General features: G+C 43.8%; 1 protein-coding gene across 2 annotated transcripts in view; it reads left to right on the top strand.

The window, feature by feature from the left end:
- Nucleotides 1-6,691, top strand: part of nt5c1aa (5'-nucleotidase, cytosolic IAa) — a 59,976-nt gene extending 53,285 nt beyond the window's left edge. For both annotated transcript variants that reach the window (XM_036953600.1, XM_036953601.1), the window contains 3 exons: nt 1,516-1,638; nt 3,885-4,069; nt 4,315-6,691. In XM_036953600.1, coding sequence (XP_036809495.1) covers nt 1,516-1,638; nt 3,885-4,069; nt 4,315-4,671 — 665 coding nt within the window. In that variant the 3' untranslated portion in view covers nt 4,672-6,691. The remainder of the gene's footprint in view (nt 1-1,515; nt 1,639-3,884; nt 4,070-4,314) is intronic.
- The last annotated feature ends 13,974 nt before the right edge of the window (nt 6,692-20,665 follow it).

Raw genomic sequence — 20,665 nt, 5'->3', positions numbered from 1 at the left:
CCCCCACCCTCCCCAGTCAGTTCATAACACTAATCCCCCCCCACCCTCCCCAGTCAGTTCATAACACTAATCCCCCCCCCCACCCTCCCCAGTCAGTTCATAACACTAATCCCCCCCCACCCTCCCCAGTCAGTTCATAACACTAATCCCCCCCCACCCTCCCCAGTCAGTTCATAACACTAATCCCCCCCCCACCCTCCCCAGTCAGTTCATAACACTAATCCCCCCCCCACCCTCCCCAGTCAGTTCATAACACTAATCCCCCCCACCCTCCCCAGTCAGTTCATAACACTAATCCCCCCCCCCACCCTCCCCAGTCAGTTCATAACACTAATCCCCCCCCCACCCTCCCCAGTCAGTTCATAACACTAATCCCCCCCCCCACCCTCCCCAGTCAGTTCATAACACTAATCCCCCCCCCCCACCCTCCCCAGTCAGTTCATAACACTAATCCCCCCCCCACCCTCCCCAGTCAGTTCATAACACTAATCCCCCCCCCACACTAATCCTGACTCTGACTCGACAGTTCTTGCACCTTACCTCAGATGACACTGTGTATTGCAAATTGCCAAACTATACTGAGAATCTATCTGCGTCCCAAATGTCAAACCTATTCTCTACTTTAAAAGTAGTACACTAGATAGGGAATAGGGTGCCATTTGGGATGCAGAAAATTAGACATCCTCCCTAGAGAAATGGCATTTATCATGCATTTAGTGCTCAATTACACAGTCAACCGAAATAGGACTTCTGCTCTCAACCCAACCCCCCTGAAAGACACATATCTAAGTTTTGGAGAGGTGCGGGGAGGGGGGGGGGCTTCCCCACTGGAAGCCCAGGGAGCTGTTGTTGTGTGGGGGGGTTAAGTGCATTGCTCAAGTGCACAACAGCAGGCCATGGCATCTAGGAGTTGATACCAGCTCACCACTCTGACTGATTTTTTCCCATCGGACCCTGAATACGAAACTGGCAAGCCAGCGAATGCTGGCCCGCTCTCTAAACGCTCGGCTACCTGCCACCCCTTCAAAGCTTCTATAAATGTCCTTTGACCTTTGGCCTGGAAGGTTGGCCCAACGGTAATTAAAGGGCTATGCTGTCTTTTAATGCCGAGCTCACACTTTTTCTCAAGGGGAATTAAATGACAAAAGACACAGATAGAGGATCAGCTTTACTCATTCCAAATGATAACCTTAACCATTAGACCTAGGAGGAATACAATCTGATCTCAGAACAGTACCAAGGGATCACTTCAATTGACTGGCGTAACACGGCGAGATTCCAAATTATAACCTTAACCATTAGACCTAGGAGGAATACAATCTGATTTTAGAACAGTACCGAGGGATCACTTCAATTGACTGGCGTAGCACGGTGACCTCAGGTTATGACCAGTGTCATTTTTCATTAAGCACTTATGCGGAGGAAACTGGGAGGAGACGCCTGGACTTGACCAATAAGAAGTGCTCCCTTCTGCTTGCCCTTACGAACCCACATGTGTTTCTCTCTGTCTCCCAGATCTGTTCATTGAGAGGTTCTGTATGACGGGAGGCAGTTCACCTATTGGCTACCTAAAGGCGTGGCAGACCAACCTGTACCTGTCTGCCGATGCGGAGAAGGTCAGGGAGGCGCTGTCTGAAGGTGAGTCGCACCACTTCCTGTCCTCACCTGTATATTACACCCCTACCCTCCTACTGTAGCATGGAATCCATAGACCAAACTCAAAGGTCAACTGTCCTGCAGTGATATTGAACTGCCGACCTTCAGAGTGGGACAGGCACACACCGTGTCAATAGTTTTAATTACTGCAAAACAAAAGGTCACAAACAAAAGGTCACACACTTTAAAGTATAATTTAGAACAGTGCACTACTTTAGACCAGGGTCTATAGGGTAGTAGGGCACTACTTTAGACCAGGGTCTATAGGGTAGTAGTGCACTATAGAGGGAATAGAGTGCCATTTGGAAACAAACAGTACCCTTTCTAATACCGTGTGATTTAAATTTAAAGGAAAATGTTCCTGCTGTCATGATGTTGCCCTGTTGAGTGAGGTTTCCCCTTTCTCCCTCCACTCTTTGTTACCGCAGAAAAAGGTTGGGGAAAGGAACAATATTTCTTTAATCCAACCAGTCGAAAGTGTCCGTTGATACTTAAAGAATATGATGTCAGATCAGTTGTTGTCCGGGACATTATATCTGATGACAGAATGACATAAATTATATAGTGGAAAGTCTACACATTCTAGTTATCAGATTCACATGGAATTGTTGTGCAAATTAAATATTTGTGAAAAGATTAAATATAATTTTATCCTCCTAAAATAAGATAATTGTTTCATAGTAAAACTTAGGCCCAGTCAGTGGAAGCACACCCAAGTGAACAGACAACGGTTGAGAACTATGAAGCACACCCTTCTCACCCCCGGTACAAAAGCCCGTTGACAGAAGTTAGTTCCTGAAATGTGAGGACTGCTGTAGAGACTGAAAAGAGCCCTTGGTCTATCCCTTCGCCTCAGCCCTGCAAGGACTAAATGTTTTCTCTCAGACATCTTTAAATCGGTCTCAATGTTTTCCCTGAGACATCTTTAAAACTTCTTCAGGATTGGTGGTTGCCCTGTGGGATGGATGAGCTAAAGGCTAATGCGATTAGCATGAGTTTATAAGTAACAAGAACGTTTCCCAGGACATAGACTGATATTGGCAGAAAGCTTAAATTCTTGTTAATCCAACTGCACTGTCCAGTAGCTGTTACAGTGAAATAATACCATGCTATTGTTTGAGGAGAGTGCATAATTATGAACTTGAAATGTTATTAACAAACAAATTAGGCACATTTGGGCAGTCTTGATACAACCTTTTGAACAGAAATGCAATGGTTCATTTTATCAGTCTAAAACTTTGCGCATACACTGCTGTCATCTAGTGGCCAAAATCTGAATTGCACCTGGGCTGGAATAATACCTAATAATGCCCATTCTCTTGAATTTCAAAGATGATGGTACAAAAGAAAATACAAAAAAGATGCATGTTTGTTTCTTTGTATTATCTTTTACCAGATCTAATGTGTTATATTATCCTATATTCCTTTCACATTTCCACAAACTGCAAAATGTTTCCTTTGAAATGATACCACAAAAATGAATATCCTTGCTTCAGGGCCTGAGCTACAGGCATTTAGATTTGGGTATGTTATTTTAGGCAAAAATTGAAAAAAAGGGGCCAATCCTTAAGAGCTTGTCTCAATATTTTCTCTCAGGCATTGCTGCAGCCACCATGTTAATATTAATCTGTCTCAATATTTTCTCTCAGGCATTGCTGCAGCCACCATGTTAATAGTCATCTGTCTCAATATTTTCTCTCAGGCATTGCTGCGGCCACCATGTTAATATTAATCTTCTCAATGTTTTAGATCAGATATTGCTGCGGCCACCATGTTAATCTTTTCCCTCAGGCATTGCTGCGGCCACCATGTTAATATTTTCCCTCAGGCATTGCTGCGGCCACCATGTTAATATTAATCTTCTTAATATTTTCTCTCAGACATTGCTGCGGCCACCATGTTAATGTTTTCCCTCAGGCATTGCTGCGGCCACCATGTTAATCTTTTCTCTCAGGCATTGCTGCGGCCACCATGTTAATATTAATCTTCTCAATATTTTCTCTCAGACATTGCTGCGGCCACCATGTTAATGTTTTCTCTCAGACATTGCTGCGGCCACCATGTTAATATTTTCTCTCAGACATTGCTGCGGCCACCATGTTAATCTTTTCCCTCAGACATTGCTGCGGCCACCTTGTTAATGTTTTTCCTCAGGCATTGCTGCGGCCACCATGTTAATGTTTTCCCTCAGGCATTGCTGCGGCCACCATGTTAATGTTTTCCCTCAGGCATTGCTGCGGCCACCATGTTCATGTCCAATAAGCTGACAGAGGTATCGCAGACGCAGCTGAGAGTGGCCTTTGACGGGGACGCTGTCCTCTTCTCTGACGAATCAGAACGCATCTTCAAGGCCCAGGGCCTCGACGGGTTCTTCCAGCACGAGAGAGACAACGAGGACATTCTACTGGACCGTGTATGTAGACATATGTCAGAAAAATAAACATATTGGATTGTTATCGTTGTTATCATTCAGATTCCTGTAACTCTCTGCTTATTAGAAAAAAACGTTCTTATTTATTTCTCCTCTCCTCTCCTCTCCTCTCCTCTCCTCTTCTCTTCTCTTCTCTTCTCTTCTCTTCTCTTCTCTTCTCTTCTCTTCTCTCCTCTCCTCTCCTCTCCTGTCCTCTCCTGTCCTCTCCTCTCCTCGCTTCTCCTCAGGGCCCTCTTAAGGACTTCCTAGCGTCCCTTGGTAAACTCCAGAAGAAGTTCTATGCTAAGGGTCACCGTCTGGACTGTCCCATTCGTACCTACCTGGTGACGGCCCGCAGCGCAGCCAGCTCAGGGATCCGTGCCCTGAAGACCTTGAGAGCCTGGGGCCTGGAGACGGACGAGGCTCTGTTCCTGGCCGGGGCACCCAAGGGCCCGATGCTGGAGAAGATTAGGCCCCACATCTACTTCGATGACCAGATGTTCCATGTGGAAGGGGCGGCGGAGATGGGCACGGTCGCGGCTCACGTACCCTACGGGATCGCTCAGAAGCACCCACATAAGAAGAGCCTGAACACAGGGAAGTAGATAGCGGAAGGAGAGAATAAGTAAAAGATTGAAGAAACTAAGAGAGAAGAAGAGACCTGAGATTAAATACTTTTAGAGAGGGAGATATAGAGTCATATGGAACATCTGATCTTCCCCAGGTCATTGTCACAAACAAGAAAAGGGTTATTTTCAGTCAGTAAGCTTCGTAAAAACTAAGGTAGATCAATTAAAAATGAAGACAATGAAGAAAGTCTGTAAAGTTTTGGTATTGAAATACTCCTAATAGACAATAATTTTATATGTGTTGATTACAGTATGTGCTTTTCACCAGATTTCAGAAGTGTTTGTGTTGTACATAAGTGGGGTTGTTTCACCTCCTCAGCATCCTGTGTGTGCAGCCGTTATAATCATCCTTAGGAATGTGTTATCATAAGCACTTTGGTTGGCCACGGGAGAGTTCTACATACCTGATATAGAACCAGAGGAGAGTTCTACATACCTGATATAGAACCAGAGGAGAGTTCTACATACCTGATACAGAACCAGAGGAGAGTTCTACATACCTGATACAGAACCAGAGGAGAGTTCTACATACCTGATATAGAACCAGAGGAGAGTTCTACATACCTGATACAGGAACAGAGAGTTCTACATACCTGATATAGAACCAGAGGAGAGTTACATACCTGATATAGAACCAGAGGAGAGTTCTAAATACCTGATATAGAACCAGAGGAGAGTTACATACCTGATATAGAACCAGAGGAGAGTTCTACATACCTGATATAGAACCCGAGGAGAGTTCTACATACCTGATATAGAACCAGAGGAGAGCTCTACATACCTGATATAGAACCAGAGGAGAGTTCTACATACCTGATATAGAACCAGAGGAGAGTTACATACCTGATATAGAACCAGATGAGAGTTACATACCTGATATAGAACCAGAGGAGAGTTCTACATACCTGATATAGAACCAGAGGAGAGTTCTACATACCTGATATAGAACCAGAGGAGAGTTCTACATACCTGATATAGAACCAGAGGAGAGTTCTACATACCTGATATAGAACCAGAGGAGAGTTCTACATACCTGATATATAACCAGAGGAGAGTTCTACATACCTGATATAGAACCAGAGGAGAGTTCTACATACCTGATATAGAACCAGAGGAGAGTTCTACATACCTGATATAGAACCAGAGGAGAGTTCTACATACCTGATATAGCCTGTCAACAACAAGCTTTACTTTCCCATATGACTTGAGCAAATGCATTCACTTGAACTGAACTTGTTTTATTTTCTTCAACATTTGTGGGATGTAACATGCATCCTGTGCTATTTTTAATGGCCGATCCATGGCTGTGGTTGTAGCGAAGGGAAAAGGCTACAGGTGCTCCAGAACTCTCCACAGTCCGTCCTAAGAAGAAGAAGAAGACAGAGGTGAACTCTTGATAGTAACCAGGATGATATTTTACAAGATGACGAATGGCATCTGGACTGCCTTAAAGGACCCTGGTGTCTGTGCTTCAAAACACATGGATGAGACTGACCGACTGAAAGACGTGGGAACACCTCAAAAGTGTTCCGGAATTGGGAATCGATTCTATTATTTATAGAATCAAAAAAGCCATGATCCAGAAGCACAGAGGAATGGGGTGAAATAACTATATTTGACAGTTGCACGACAAGACATACCTATTAATGAACATATGTAGCACACATGGAAACAGTTACGCGATGTAATGTATTATTTAATAGACCTTATTTGTTCGTGTCGAATTGTCTCACTGTGAAAAAAAAAAAGTAATTAACTTCAAGAATGAAGAGGTCACTTGCATGCTAGTCATCTTCCCCGAAGATAACAAATAACACAATTGTATTATCTCACAAACGTCTTCTCCAAGTAACAAAGCCATAAATACCAACCATAATGTTTTTTTTTTTAATCTCTGAGTTTCCATTGGTGCCTTGGTTCTAACACATGTAAATGGTGTATCACCTGTCTGTTCTGAGGGAACACTAGACGATCAATAAAGTTTTTACGAATTCAACTGCATGACAGAACTAAGGAGGAAGTGCTAAAGGAAGTGCCTGGTTGCATCCTAAATAGGAACCCTATTCCGTATGTAGTGCACTACTTTTGACCAGAGCCCTATGAGTCCTGTTCAAAAGTAGTGCACTATATAGGGGATAGGGTATGTGAGCGTGTAACAGTAGTTTAAAATGGCTTCCTCCCGTCGTTTCCCTCCATCGTCACTGACGTTATAGAACTTGATGCATCTTGAGACTTACAGTACCTCCCTGTACCTGATTCTACAGTCTACATTGTCAACTTGGTCATACGTTGATATACCAGCAATGTTACTAGAAAAACTTCTGGAATGAATTTGTGTTAAACAACATATTGAATAGAAGCGTAATTAAAGATCTCTGTTGTGATACATTTAAATGCATAGATATCTTTTCTTTGTTTGTCTGTAGAAATACAGTGAAAAGACTAACAATCAAATGTATCTTCAAATATATGTTATTTAGTATTTGAAGGGGGAGGAATATATGTTATTTAGTATTTGAAGGGGGAGAATATATGTTATTTAGTATTTGAAGGGGGAGAATATATGTTATTTAGTATATGAAGGGGGAGGAATATATGTTATTTAGTATATGAAGGGGGAGAATATATGTTATTTAGTATATGAAGGGGGAGAATATATGTTATTTAGTATATGAAGGGGGAGAATATATGTTATTTAGTATTTGAAGGGGGAGAATATATGTTATTTAGTATATGAAGGGGGAGGAATATATGTTATTTAGTATATGAAGGGGGAGAATATATGTTATTTAGTATTTGAAGGGGGAGAATATATGTTATTTAGTATATGAAGGGGGAGGAATATATGTTATTTAGTATTTGAAGGGGGAGAATATATGTTATTTAGTATATGAAGGGGGAGAATATATGTTATTTAGTATATGAAGGCACCACACCTGTAGACAAAGACCATTTAGTTCTACCAGAGATACATGTTTGGTCACCTTTTATTTGAATAGTCTGAGTTTTCCATGTGGACCTGCTCTACGTGGTCATACTATCAACATACGATCTGTGGATAAGCAACTGCCCTCCATAGTCTGAGTTTTCCACGTGGTCATACTATCAACATACGATCTGTGGATAAGCAACTGCCGTCTACAGGTTATAGTGAAGTGTTACCTAATATTTGAGCAGTTTGGCTGTCTAAACATTATACTATTTCCCCCCCCCCCCCCCCCCCCCCTGAGTATTATAACGATGAAATCTCTTTGCCATGTAAACACAGTAAACCTGGATGTGTGTAGGATGGAAATAATCGATGCTCAAAATGTTATTTATTTTTTTCTAAAGGAAGGACTTTTAGTTTAGTTTTAGTTTGACGTGAAAGTCCCAATGATGATTTAAATGTGTCACTATGTATTTGGTCTGCACTAGATATCTAGTGCTGCTGGTGTGTCTACGTGGTAACCCTTGTTACCATGTTACAGTATAGCTGTGTCTAAAAATGATTTTATTCTCCTCGTCAACCATTGTGGACATTTGGGGACATTTATTACAAAGACGATCGTTCAAGCGTTTTGCTAAATGACAGATATTATTATATAGAATGGGTCGTTTTAGTTTGTCAATAAAACATAGACACTGTATTTTATTACAACGGAACATTCCACAGAAAAAAACCTACAGACGTTTGGAATGAGTCTCGTCACCATGTTGATTTTTATTTTTATGAACAGTGGGATAAAAAAAACTATGTGAATCCTTTATAATTACTCTGATTTCTGCATAAATGGGTCATGAAATTTGATCTGATCTTCATCTAAGTCACAACAGTAGACAGTCTGGTTAAACTAATAAACACGCAATTATACATGTTCATGTCTTTACTGAACACACCGTGTAAACGTTCACAGTGCAGGGTGGGAAAAGTATGTGAACCCTTGGTTTTTAGTAACTGGTTGACCCTCCTTTGGCAGCAATCACCTCAACCAAATGTTTTCTGTAGTTGCGGATCAGACCTGTACAACGGTCAGGAGGAATTTTGGACCGTTCCTCTTTACAAAACTGTTTCTGTTCAGCAATATTCTTGGGATGTCTGGGGTGAACTGATCTCTTGAGGTCATGCCACAGCATCTCAATCGGGTTGAGGTCAGGACTCTGACTGGGCCACTCCAGAAGGTGTATTTTATTCTGTTCAAGCCATTCTGTTGTTGATTTTATTCTGTCTTTTGGGTTGTTGTCCTGTTGCATTACCTAACTGCTGTTGAGCTTCAATTGACGGACAGATAGCCTAACATTCTCCTGTTAAAACGTCTTGATAAACTTGGGAATTAATTTTTCCGTCGATGATAGTATGCTGACCAGGCCCTGAGGCAGCAAAGCAGCCCCAAACCATGATGCTCCCTCCACCATACTTTACAGTTGGGAGGTTTTGATGTTGGTGTGCTTTTTTTTCTTCACACACTGTGTTGTGTTCCTTCCAAACAACTCAACTGAAGTTTCATCTGTCCACAGAATATTTTGCCAGAAGAGCTGTGGAACATCCAGGAGCTCTTTTGCGAACTTCAGACGTGCAGCAATGTTTTTTTTTGGACAGCAGTGGCTTCTTCCGTGGCGTCCTCCCATGAACACCATTCTTGTTTAATGTTTTCCGTGTCGTAGCCTCATCAACAGAGATGTTAGCATGTTCCAGAGATTTCTGTAAGTCTTTTTTCTGACACTAAAGGATTCTTTTTAACCTCATTGAGCATTCTGCACTGTGCTCTTGTAGTCATCTTTGCACGACTGCAACTCGTACGGAGAGTAGCAACAGTGCTGAAATTTCATCATTCATAGACAATTTGCCTTACCTTGAACAGACTTTTAGAGATACTTTTGTAACCCTTTCCAGCTTTAAGCAAGTCAACCATTCTTAATAGGTCTTCAGACAACTCTTTCGTTAGAAGCATGGTTCACATCAGGCAATGCTTTTTATGGGCAAGGGCAGCTCTAACCAAATGTTCAATCTCATCTCATTGATTGGACTCCAGGTAAGCTGACTCCTGACTCCAATTAGCTTTTGGAGAAGTCATTAGCCTCTGGGTTCACTTTTTCCATCCTACATTGTGAATGTTTAAGTGATGTATTCAATATAGACAAGAAAAATACAATAATTTGTGTGTTATTAGTTTAATAAGCACACTGTGTTTGTCTGTTGTTGTGACTTAGATGAAGATCAGATGCAATTTCATGTCAAATCTATGCAGAAATCCAGGTAATTCCAAAGGGTTCACATACTTGTTCTTGCCACTGTATATGACTACTGAACAGAAAGTTATTAGTCAGTAATTAGTAACTTTCTTATCAAATGTACATTTTTCAGACTAAATTAGTACTTGAACATAGAAGATAACTATTCCAACCAGTAAGCATTATAACCAAGATGGATCCTACAACTCTCAGCACCATATGGGGGCACTGTTGTCTCCTCTAGTCTCCACTGTTGTCTCCACTGTTGTCTCCACTAGTCTCCACTGTTGTCTCCACTGTTGTCTATTCTAGTCTCCACTGTTGTCTCCTCTAGTCTACACTTTTCTCTCCTCTAGTCTCCACTGTTGTCTCCTCTAGTCTCCACTGTTGTCTCCTCTAGTCTCCACTGTTCTCTCCTCTCCTCTGTTGTCTCCTCTCCTGTCCTCTGTTGTCTCCTCTCCTGTCCACTGTTGTCTTCTCTCCTCTCCTCTGTTGTCTCCTCTCCTCTCCTCTGTTGTCTCCTCTCCTCCCCTCTGTTGTCTCCTCTCCTCCCCTCTGTTGTCTCCTCTAGTCTCCTCTCCTCTGTTGTCTCCTCTAGTCTCCTCTCCACTGTTGTCTCCTCTAGTCTCCTGTCATCTGTTGTCTCCTCTAGTCTCCTGTCCTCTGTTGTCTCCACTGTTGTCTCCTGTCCACTGTTGTCTACTGTTGTCTCCTCTCTTGTCCATTGTTGTCTCCTCTCCTGTCCACTGCTGTCTCCTCTCCTGTCCTCTGTTGTCTCTTCTCCTGTCCACTGTTGTCTCCTCTCCTGTCCTCTGTTGTCTCCTCTCCTCTCCTCTGTTGTCTCCTCTAGTCTCCTGTCCTCTGTTGTCTCCTCTAGTCTCCTCTCCTCTGTTGTCTCCTCTAGTCTCCTGTCCTCTGTTGTCTCCTCTAGTCTCCTCTCCACTGTTGTGTCCATTCCACTGTTGTCTACTCTCCTGTCCACTGTTGTCTCCTCTCCTGTCCACTGTTTGTGTCAAGAACTGCAACCCTGCTGGGTTTTTCACTATCAACAGTTTCCCGTGTGTATGAAGAATGGTCCACCACCTAAAGGACATCCAGCCAACTTGACACAACTGTGGGAAGCATCGGAGGCGACATGGACCAGAAAGCCCGTGGAACGCTTTCAACTCCATGTGGAGTCCATGTCCCGATAAATTGAGGATGTTCTGAGGGCGGGTGGGGTGCAACTCAATATTAGGAAGGTGTTCTTAATGTTCAAATCAAATTGTATTGGTCACATACACATGGTTAGCAGATGTTGTTGGTCACATAAACATGGTTAGCAGATGTTAATGGTCACATACACATGGTTAGCAGATGTTATTTGTCACATACACATGGTTAGCAGATGTTAATGATCACATACACATGGTTAGCAGATGTTATTGGTCACATAGACATGGTTAGCAGATGTTAATGCGAGTGTAGAGAAATGCTGGTGCTTCTAGTTCCGACAATGCTGTAATATCTAACGAGTAATCTAACAAATTCACAACAACTACCATTTACACACAAATCTAAAGGGATGCATGAGAATATGTACATATAAATATATGGATGAGCGATGGCCGAACGGCATAGGCAAGATGAAGTAGATGGGCTAGAGTACAGTATATACATATGAGATGTTTTGATAGTGAGAGAGTGAGAGAGTAGAGAGAGAGAGTGACAGAGAGAGAGAGAGAGACAGAGAGAGTAGAGACAGAGAGAGCGACATAGAGAGAGTAGAGAGACAGAGAGTGAGAGAGTAGAGAGACAGAGAGTGAGAGAGTAGAGAGACAGAGAGAGCGACATAGAGAGAGTAGAGAGACAGAGACAGAGAGAGTAGAGAGAGACAGAGACAGAGAGAGAGTAGAGAGACAGAGAGAGAGTAGAGATAGAGTAGAGACAGAGAGAGAGACAGAGAGAGAGTAGAGAGAGAGTAGAGAGACAGAGAGAGAGAGTAGAGAGACAGAGAGAGAGTAGAGACAGAGACAGAGAGAGAGAGAGAGAGAGAGACAGAGAGAGTAGAGACAGAGACAGAGAGAGAGAGTAGAGAGACAGAGAGAGAGTAGAGACAGAGACAGAGAGAGAGTAGAGAGACAGAGAGAGTAGAGGGACAGAGAGAGAGAGAGTAGAGAGACAGAGAGAGAGTAGAGAGACAGAGAGAGAGTAGAGAGACAGAGAGAGAGTAGAGAGACAGAGAGAGAGAGACAGAGAGAGCGACATAGGGAGAGTAGAGAGACAGAGAGAGAGAGAGTAGAGAGAGACAGAGAGAGCGACATAGAGAGAGTAGAGAGACAGAGACAGAGAGAGTAGAGAGAGACAGAGACAGAGAGAGAGTAGAGAGACAGAGAGAGAGTAGAGAGAGAGTAGAGACAGAGAGAGAGGCAGAGAGAGACAGAGAGAGAGAGAGAGAGAGACAGAGAGTAGAGAGACAGATAGAGTAGAGAGAGTAGAGAGAGAGTAGAGAGAGTAGAGAGAGAGTAGAGAGACAGAGAGAGAGAGAGACAGAGAGAGAGAGAGACAGAGAGTAGAGAGACAGAGAGAGTAGAGAGAGTAGAGAGACAGAGAGAGTAGAGAGACAGAGAGAGTAGAGAGAGTAGAGAGACAGAGAGAGTAGAGAGACAGAGAGAGACAGAGAGAGAGTAGAGAGAGTAGAGAGACAGAGAGAGTAGAGAGAGTAGAGAGACAGAGAGAGTAGAGAGACAGAGAGAGAGAGAGAGAGTAGAGAGAGTAGAGAGACAGAGAGAGTAGAGAGACAGAGAGAGAGTAGAGAGAGAGTAGAGAGAGTAGAGAGACAGAGAGAGTAGAGAGAGTAGAGAGACAGAGAGAGTAGAGAGAGTAGAGAGACAGAGAGAGTAGAGAGACAGAGAGAGAGTAGAGAGAGTCGAACGCCCTACAGAGAAACCAATGGGGTCTCTACACAACGTGGCATTGAGACGGTGACTACTCAGTCATCAACACATGACACCCTTGGTGCTGACAGGTCTGTTGACGGCGACGGAAACACAGATCACCTCGGTGGATCTTGCAGCCACAGGCCGTCGACCAGGGGCTCCCGAACGGCACAGTGGTCTAAGGCACTCAGTGCTAGAGGCGTCACTACAGACCCTGGTTAATGTAGACTATGAATCAGTATGGGGAGGAAGTGTAGACTATGACTCTGTTTGGGGAGGAAGTGTAGACTATGACTCTGTGTGGGGAGGAAGTGTAGACTATGACTCTGTGTGAGGAGGAAGTGTAGACTACACTTCCTCTCAACACAGAGTCATAGTCTACACTTCCTCTCAACACAGAGTCATAGACTATGACTCTGTGTGAGGAGGAAGTGTAGACTACACTTCCTCTCCACACAGAGTCATAGTCTACACTTCCTCTCAACACAGTCATAGACTATGACTCTCTGTGGGGAGGAAGTGTAGACTATGACTCTTTGTGGAGAGGAAGTGTAGACTCTGTGTGTGGAGGAAGTGTAGACTATGACTCTGTGTGAGGAGGAAGTGTAGACTATGACTCTGTGTGGGGAGGAAGTGTAGACTATGACTCTGTGTGGGGAGGAAGTGTAGACTATGACTCTGTGTGAGGAGGAAGTGTAGACTATGACTCTGTGTGGGGAGGAAGTGTAGACTATGACTCTGTGTGTGGAGGAAGTGTAGACTATGACTCTGTGTGAGGAGGAAGTGTAGACTATGACTCTGTGTGTGGAGGAAGTGTAGACTATGACTCTGTGTGAGGAGGAAGTGTAGACTATGACTCTGTGTGGGGAGGAAGTGTAGACTATGACTCTGTGTGGGGAGGAAGTGTAGACTTTGACTCTGTGTGGGGAGGAAGTGTAGACTATGACTCTGTGTGGGGAAGAAGTGTAGACTATGACTCTGTGTGGGGAGGAAGTGTAGACTATGACTCTGTGTGAGGAGGAAGTGTAGACTATGACTCTGTGTGAGGAGGATGTGTAGACTATGACTCTGTGTGTGGAGGAAGTGTATACTATGACTCTGTGGGAGGAGGAAGTGTAGACTATTACGCTGTCAGACTATTGCCCTCCTCCTCCCCCTACCCATCTCCTGTCCACCAATGTGAGAGACACATGCACCTCTCCCCCTCCCCCAGTATCATGGTGAAGGTGAAGGTTTGTTGGTCAGATGCCCTGACCACTACTGATACCTGGTCAGGGTCCACAACGAGCCACGAACGAGGTGAAGGAATCCCCCCCCACCCCCTTCACCCCCCACATGGGGCTGGGGGCAGGTACATTATGGCAGACAAGTGGTACTGGATGACCTAAGAGCACTCGTAGAGAGACCCCCCCCCCCCCCCTAAGATGGACTTCCCCAACCCCTGTGGAACCGTGGCCAACGGTGGGGCTTTATGCTGGAGGGACTTGCCCTGCCACAAACGCATTAACTTCCTTTTCTCCTCTGGAGCAGAAAGTGGGATGGCTCGAGAGTGGACTTTTCCAGCAACTACAGATACAAACGGCCACAGGGTGGCACTGTGGAGCAGAGCAGAGTCTGAAACAACATCCACTGACTGTTAGAGGCCGGAGAGGAGAGGAGAGGAGAGGAGAGGAGAGGAGAGGAGAGGAGAGGAGAGGAGAGGAGAGGAGAGGACATTGCCCCTTTATTAAGGGCTCATATGTAATGTTATTGTACCTACTTAAATCCCATCTGTGTTACTTCCACCTACTATACACAGCCTATATCCACCTAGACTTCAGAGAATAGGGCAAAGGTCAGCACTTTAGTTCCAAAATGTGACAAAAAATATAGTAGCTTACTAAATCTGTAGAAAATTCCTTCCTGACTATTAAAAGCTTTCCTGAAAACAGGCACACCATACTGATTTCCTGGTTGTCTCACACCATACTGATTTCCTGGTTGTCTCACACCATACTGATTTCCTGGTTGTCTCACACCATACTGATTTCCCGGTTGTCTCACACCATACTGATTTCCTGGTTGTCTCATACCATAGTGATTTCCTGGTTGTCTCACACCATACTGATTTCCTGGTTGTCTCATACCATAGTGATTTCCTGGTTGTCTCACACCATAGTGATTTCCCTGGTTGTCTCACAACATACTGATTTCCCTGGTTGTCTCACACCATACTGATTTCCTGGTTGTCTCACAACATAGTGATTTCCTGGTTCTCTCACACCATAGTGATTTCCTGGTTGTCTCACACCATACTGATTTCCTGGTTGTCTCACAACATACTGATTTCCTGGTTGTCTCACAACATACTGATTTCCTGGTTGTCTCACACCATACTGATTTCCTGGTTGTCTCACACCATACTGATTTCCTGGTTGTCTCACAACATACTGATTTCCTGGTTGTCTCACAACATAGTGATTTCCTGGTTGTCTCACACCATACTGATTTCCTGGTTGTCTCATACCATACTGATTTCCTGGTTGTCTCATACCATACTGATTTCCTGGTTGTCTCACACCATAGTGATTTCCTGGTTGTCTCACACCATACTGATTTCCTGGTTGTCTCACAACATACTGATTTCCTGGTTGTCTCACAACATACTGATTTCCTGGTTGTCTCACACCATACTGATTTCCTGGTTGTCTCACACCATACTGATTTCCTGGTTGTCTCACAACATACTGATTTCCTGGTTGTCTCACAACATACTGATTTCCTGGTTGTCTCACAACATACTGATTTCCTGGTTGTCTCACACCATACTGATTTCCTGGTTGTCTCACACCATAGTGATTTCCTGGTTGTCTCACACCATAGTGATTTGCTGGTTGTCTCACACCATACTGATTTCCTGGTTGTCTCACACCATACTGATTTCCTGGTTGTCTCACAACATACTGATTTCCTGGTTGTCTCACACCATACTGATTTCCTGGTTGTCTCACAACATACTGATTTCCTGGTTGTCTCACAACATACTGATTTCCTGGTTGTCTCACACCATACTGATTTCCTGGTTGTCTCATACCATAGTAATTTCCCTGGTTGTCTCACACCATAGTGATTTCCCTGGTTGTCTCACACCATACTGATTTCCTGGTTGTCTCACACCATACTGATTTCCTGGTTGTCTCACACCATACTGATTTCCTGGTTGTCTCACAACATACTGATTTCCTGGTTGTCTCACACCATAGTGATTTCCTGGTTGTCTCACACCATACTGATTTCCTGGTTGTCTCACACCATACTGATTTCCTGGTTGTCTCACACCATTCTGATTTCCTGGTTGTCTCACACCATACTGATTTCCCTGGTTGTCTCACACCATACTGATTTCCCTGGTTGTCTCACACCATACTGATTTCCCTGGTTGTCTCACACCATACTAATTTCCTGGTTGTCTCACAACATACTGATTTCCTGGTTGTCTCACACCATACTGATTTCCTGGTTGTCTCATACCATACTGATTTCCCTGGTTGTCTCACACCATACTGATTTCCTGGTTGTCTCACACCATACTGATTTCCTGGTTGTCTCACACCATACTGATTTCCTGGTTGTCTCACACCATACTGATTTCCTGGATGTCTCACACCATAGTGATTTCCTGGTTGTCTCACACCATACTGATTTCCTGGTTGTCCCTGGTTGTCTCACACCATACTGATTTCCCTGGTTGTCTCACACCATACTGATTTCACTGGTTGTCTCTCACCATAGTGATTTCCCTGGTTGTCTCACACCATACTGATTTCCCTGGTTGTCTCACACCATACTGATTTACCTGGTTGTCTCACACCATAGTGATTTCCCTGGTTGTTTCACACCATACTGATTTCCCTGGTTGTCTCAAACCATAGTGATTTCCCTGGTTGTCTCACACCATAGTGATTTCCCTGGTTGTCTCACACCATACTGATTTCCCTGGTTGTCTCACACCATACTGTTTTCCCTGGTTGTCTCACACCATTCTGATTTCCTGGTTGTCTCACACCATAGTGATTTCCCTGGTTGTCTCACACCATACTGATTTCCCTGGTTGTCTCACACCATACTGATTTCCCTGGTTGTCTCACACCATAGTGATTTCCCTGGTTGTCTCACACCATACTTATTTCCCTGGTTGTCTCACACCATACTGATTTCCCTGGTTGTCTCACACCATAGTGATTTCCCTGGTTGTCTCACACCATACTGATTTCCCTGGTTGTCTCACACCATAGTGATTTCCCTGGTTGTCTCACACCATACTGTTTTCCCTGGTTGTCTCACACCATACTGATTTCCTGGTTGTCTCACAACATACTGATTTCCCTGGTTGTCTCACACCATACTGATTTCCCTGGTTGTCTCACACCATACTGATTTCCTGGTTGTCTCACACCATACTGATTTCCCTGGTTGTCTCACAACATACTGATTTCCCTGGTTGTCTCACACCATACTGATTTCCCTGGTTGTCTCACACCATACTGATTTCCCTGGTTGTCTCACACCATACTGATTTCCCTGGTTGTCTCACACCATACTGATTTCCCTGGTTGTCTCACAACATACTGATTTCCCTGGTTGTCTCACACCATACTGATTTCCCTGGTTGTCTCACACCATACTGATTTCCCTGGTTGTCTCACACCATACTGATATCCTGGTTGTCTCACACCATAGTGATTTCCATGGTTGTCTCACACCATACTGATTTCCCTGGTTGTCTCACACCATAGTGATTTCCCTGGTTGTCTCACACCATAGTGATTTCCCTGGTTTTCTCACACCATACTGATTTCCCTGGTTGTCTCACACCATACTGATTTCCCTGGTTGTCTCACACCATAGTGATTTCCCTGGTTGTCTCACACCATACTGATTTCCTGGTTGTCTCACACCATACTGATTTCCTGGTTGTCTCACACCATACTGATTTCCCTGGTTGTCTCACACCATACTGATTTCCCTGGTTGTCTCACACCATTCTGATTTCCCTGGTTGTCTCACACCATACTGATTTCCCTGGTTGTCTCACAACATGCAGTAAGCAAACCTCTCGTGACCAGTTTTCAAAGAAAATTTGTCTCATCTCTGCATTTGACTGATATCTGCCTGGACGATAAGCAGTGCATTGTGGGTAAATGTTATTTTGGTCGACACTTCTTCCCTGAGCCATGTAGTGGCAGCATCGGCATATTTCATGTTTCAAAAGAAATGCATTAACAAACTCTACTGTCTACATTAAAAAATACTAATATATACAATCAACTGCTCTACTGTTGAGGACGAAGTGAGATATCTGTTATGTAGTATTTATCTTTTAACAGTGTAACATCACATTACCCATCTCCATCTGATCAACAGTCTAACGTCACATTACCCCAACACACCTCCATCTGATCAACAGTCTAACGTCACATTACACCAACACACCTCCATCTGATCAACAGTCTAACGTCACATTACCCCAACACACCTCCATCTGATCAACAGTCTAACGTCACATTACCCCAACACACCTCCATCTGATCAACAGTCTAACGTCACATTACACCAACACACCTCCATCTGATCAACAGTCTAACGTCACATTACCCCAACACACCTCCATCTGATCAACAGTCTAACGTCACATTACCCCAACACACCTCCATCTGATCAACAGTCTAACACCACATTACCCCAACACACCTCCATCTGATCAACAGTCTAACATCACATTACACCAACACATCTCCATCTGATCAACAGTCCAACATCACATTACACACCTCCATCTGATCAACAGTCTAACATCACATTACACACCTCCATCTGATCAACAGTCTAACATCACATTACACCAACACTTCTCCATCTGATCAACAGTCTAACACCACATTACCCCAACACACCTCCATCTGATCAACAGTCTAACATCACATTACACCAACACACCTCCATCTGATCAACAGTCTAACATCACATTACACCAACACACCTCCATCTGATCAACAGTCTAACATCACATTACACCAACACACCTCCATCTGATCAACAGTCTAACATCACATTACACCAGCACACCTCCATCTGATCAACAGTCCAACATCACATTACACACCTCCATCTGATCAACAGTCTAACATCACATTACACACCTCCATCTGATCAACAGTCTAACACCACATTACCCCAACACACCTCCATCTGATCAACAGTCTAACATCACATTACACCAACACACCTCCATCTGATCAACAGTCTAACATCACATTACACCAACACACCTCCATCTGATCAACAGTCTAACATCACATTACACCAGCACACCTCCATCTGATCAACAGTCTAACATCACATTACACACCTCCATCTGATCAACAGTCTAACATCACATTACACACCTCCATCTGATCAACAGTCTAACACCACATTACCCCAACACACCTCCATCTGATCAACAGTCTAACATCACATTACACCAACACACCTCCATCTGATCAACAGTCTAACATCACATTACACCAACACACCTCCATCTGATCAACAGTCTAACATCACATTACACCAGCACACCTCCATCTGATCAACAGTCTAACATCACATTACACACCTCCATCTGATCAACAGTCTAACATCACATTACACACCTCCATCTGATCAACAGTCTAACACCACATTACCCCAACACACCTCCATCTGATCAACAGTCTAACACCACATTACCCCAACACACCTCCATCTGATCAACAGTCTAACACCACATTACCCCAACACACCTCCATCTGATCAACAGTCTAACACCACATTACACATCTCCATCTGATCAACAGTCTAACACCACATTACCCCAACACACCTCAATCTGAACAACAGTCTAACACCACATTACCCCAACACACCTCCATCTGATCAACAGTCTAACACCACATTACCCCAACACACCTCCATCTGATCAACAGTCTAACATCACATTACACATCTCCATCTGATCAACAGTCTAACACCACATTCCCAACACACCTCCATCTGATCAACAGTCTAACATCACATTACCCAACACACCTCCATCTGATCAACAGTCTAACATCACATTACACACCTCCATCTGACCAACAGTCTAACACCACATTACCCCAACACACCTCAATCTGAACAACAGTCTAACATCACATTACCCCAACACACCTCCATCTGATCAACAGTCTAACATCACATTACACCAACACACCTCCATCTGATCAACAGTCTAACATCACATTACACCAACACACCTCCATCTGATCAACAGTCTAACATCACATTACACCAGCACACCTCCATCTGATCAACAGTCTAACACCACATTACACAGCTCCATCTGATCAACAGTCTAACATCACATTACACACCTCCATCTGATCAACAGTCTAACATCACATTACACCAACACACCTCCATCTGATCAACAGTCTAACATCACATTACACCAACACACCTCCATCTGATCAACAGTCTAACATCACATTACCCCAACACACCTCCATCTGATCAACAGTCTAACACCACATTACACAGCTCCATCTGATCAACAGTCTAACATCACATTACACACCTCCATCTGATCAACAGTCTAACATCACATTACACACCTCCATCTGATCAACAGTCTAACATCACATTACACCAACACACCTCCATCTGATCAACAGTCTAACATCACATTACCCCAACACACCTCCATCTGATCAACAGTCTAACATCACATTACACCAACACACCTCCATCTGATCAACAGTCTAACACCACATTACACACCTCCATCTGATCAACAGTCTAAC

The sequence above is a fragment of the Oncorhynchus mykiss genome, chromosome 18 (genome assembly GCF_013265735.2).
Source record: "Oncorhynchus mykiss isolate Arlee chromosome 18, USDA_OmykA_1.1, whole genome shotgun sequence".
NCBI classification, from domain to species: domain Eukaryota; kingdom Metazoa; phylum Chordata; class Actinopteri; order Salmoniformes; family Salmonidae; genus Oncorhynchus; species Oncorhynchus mykiss.
This window is presented reverse-complemented; position numbering and strand designations above follow the sequence as displayed.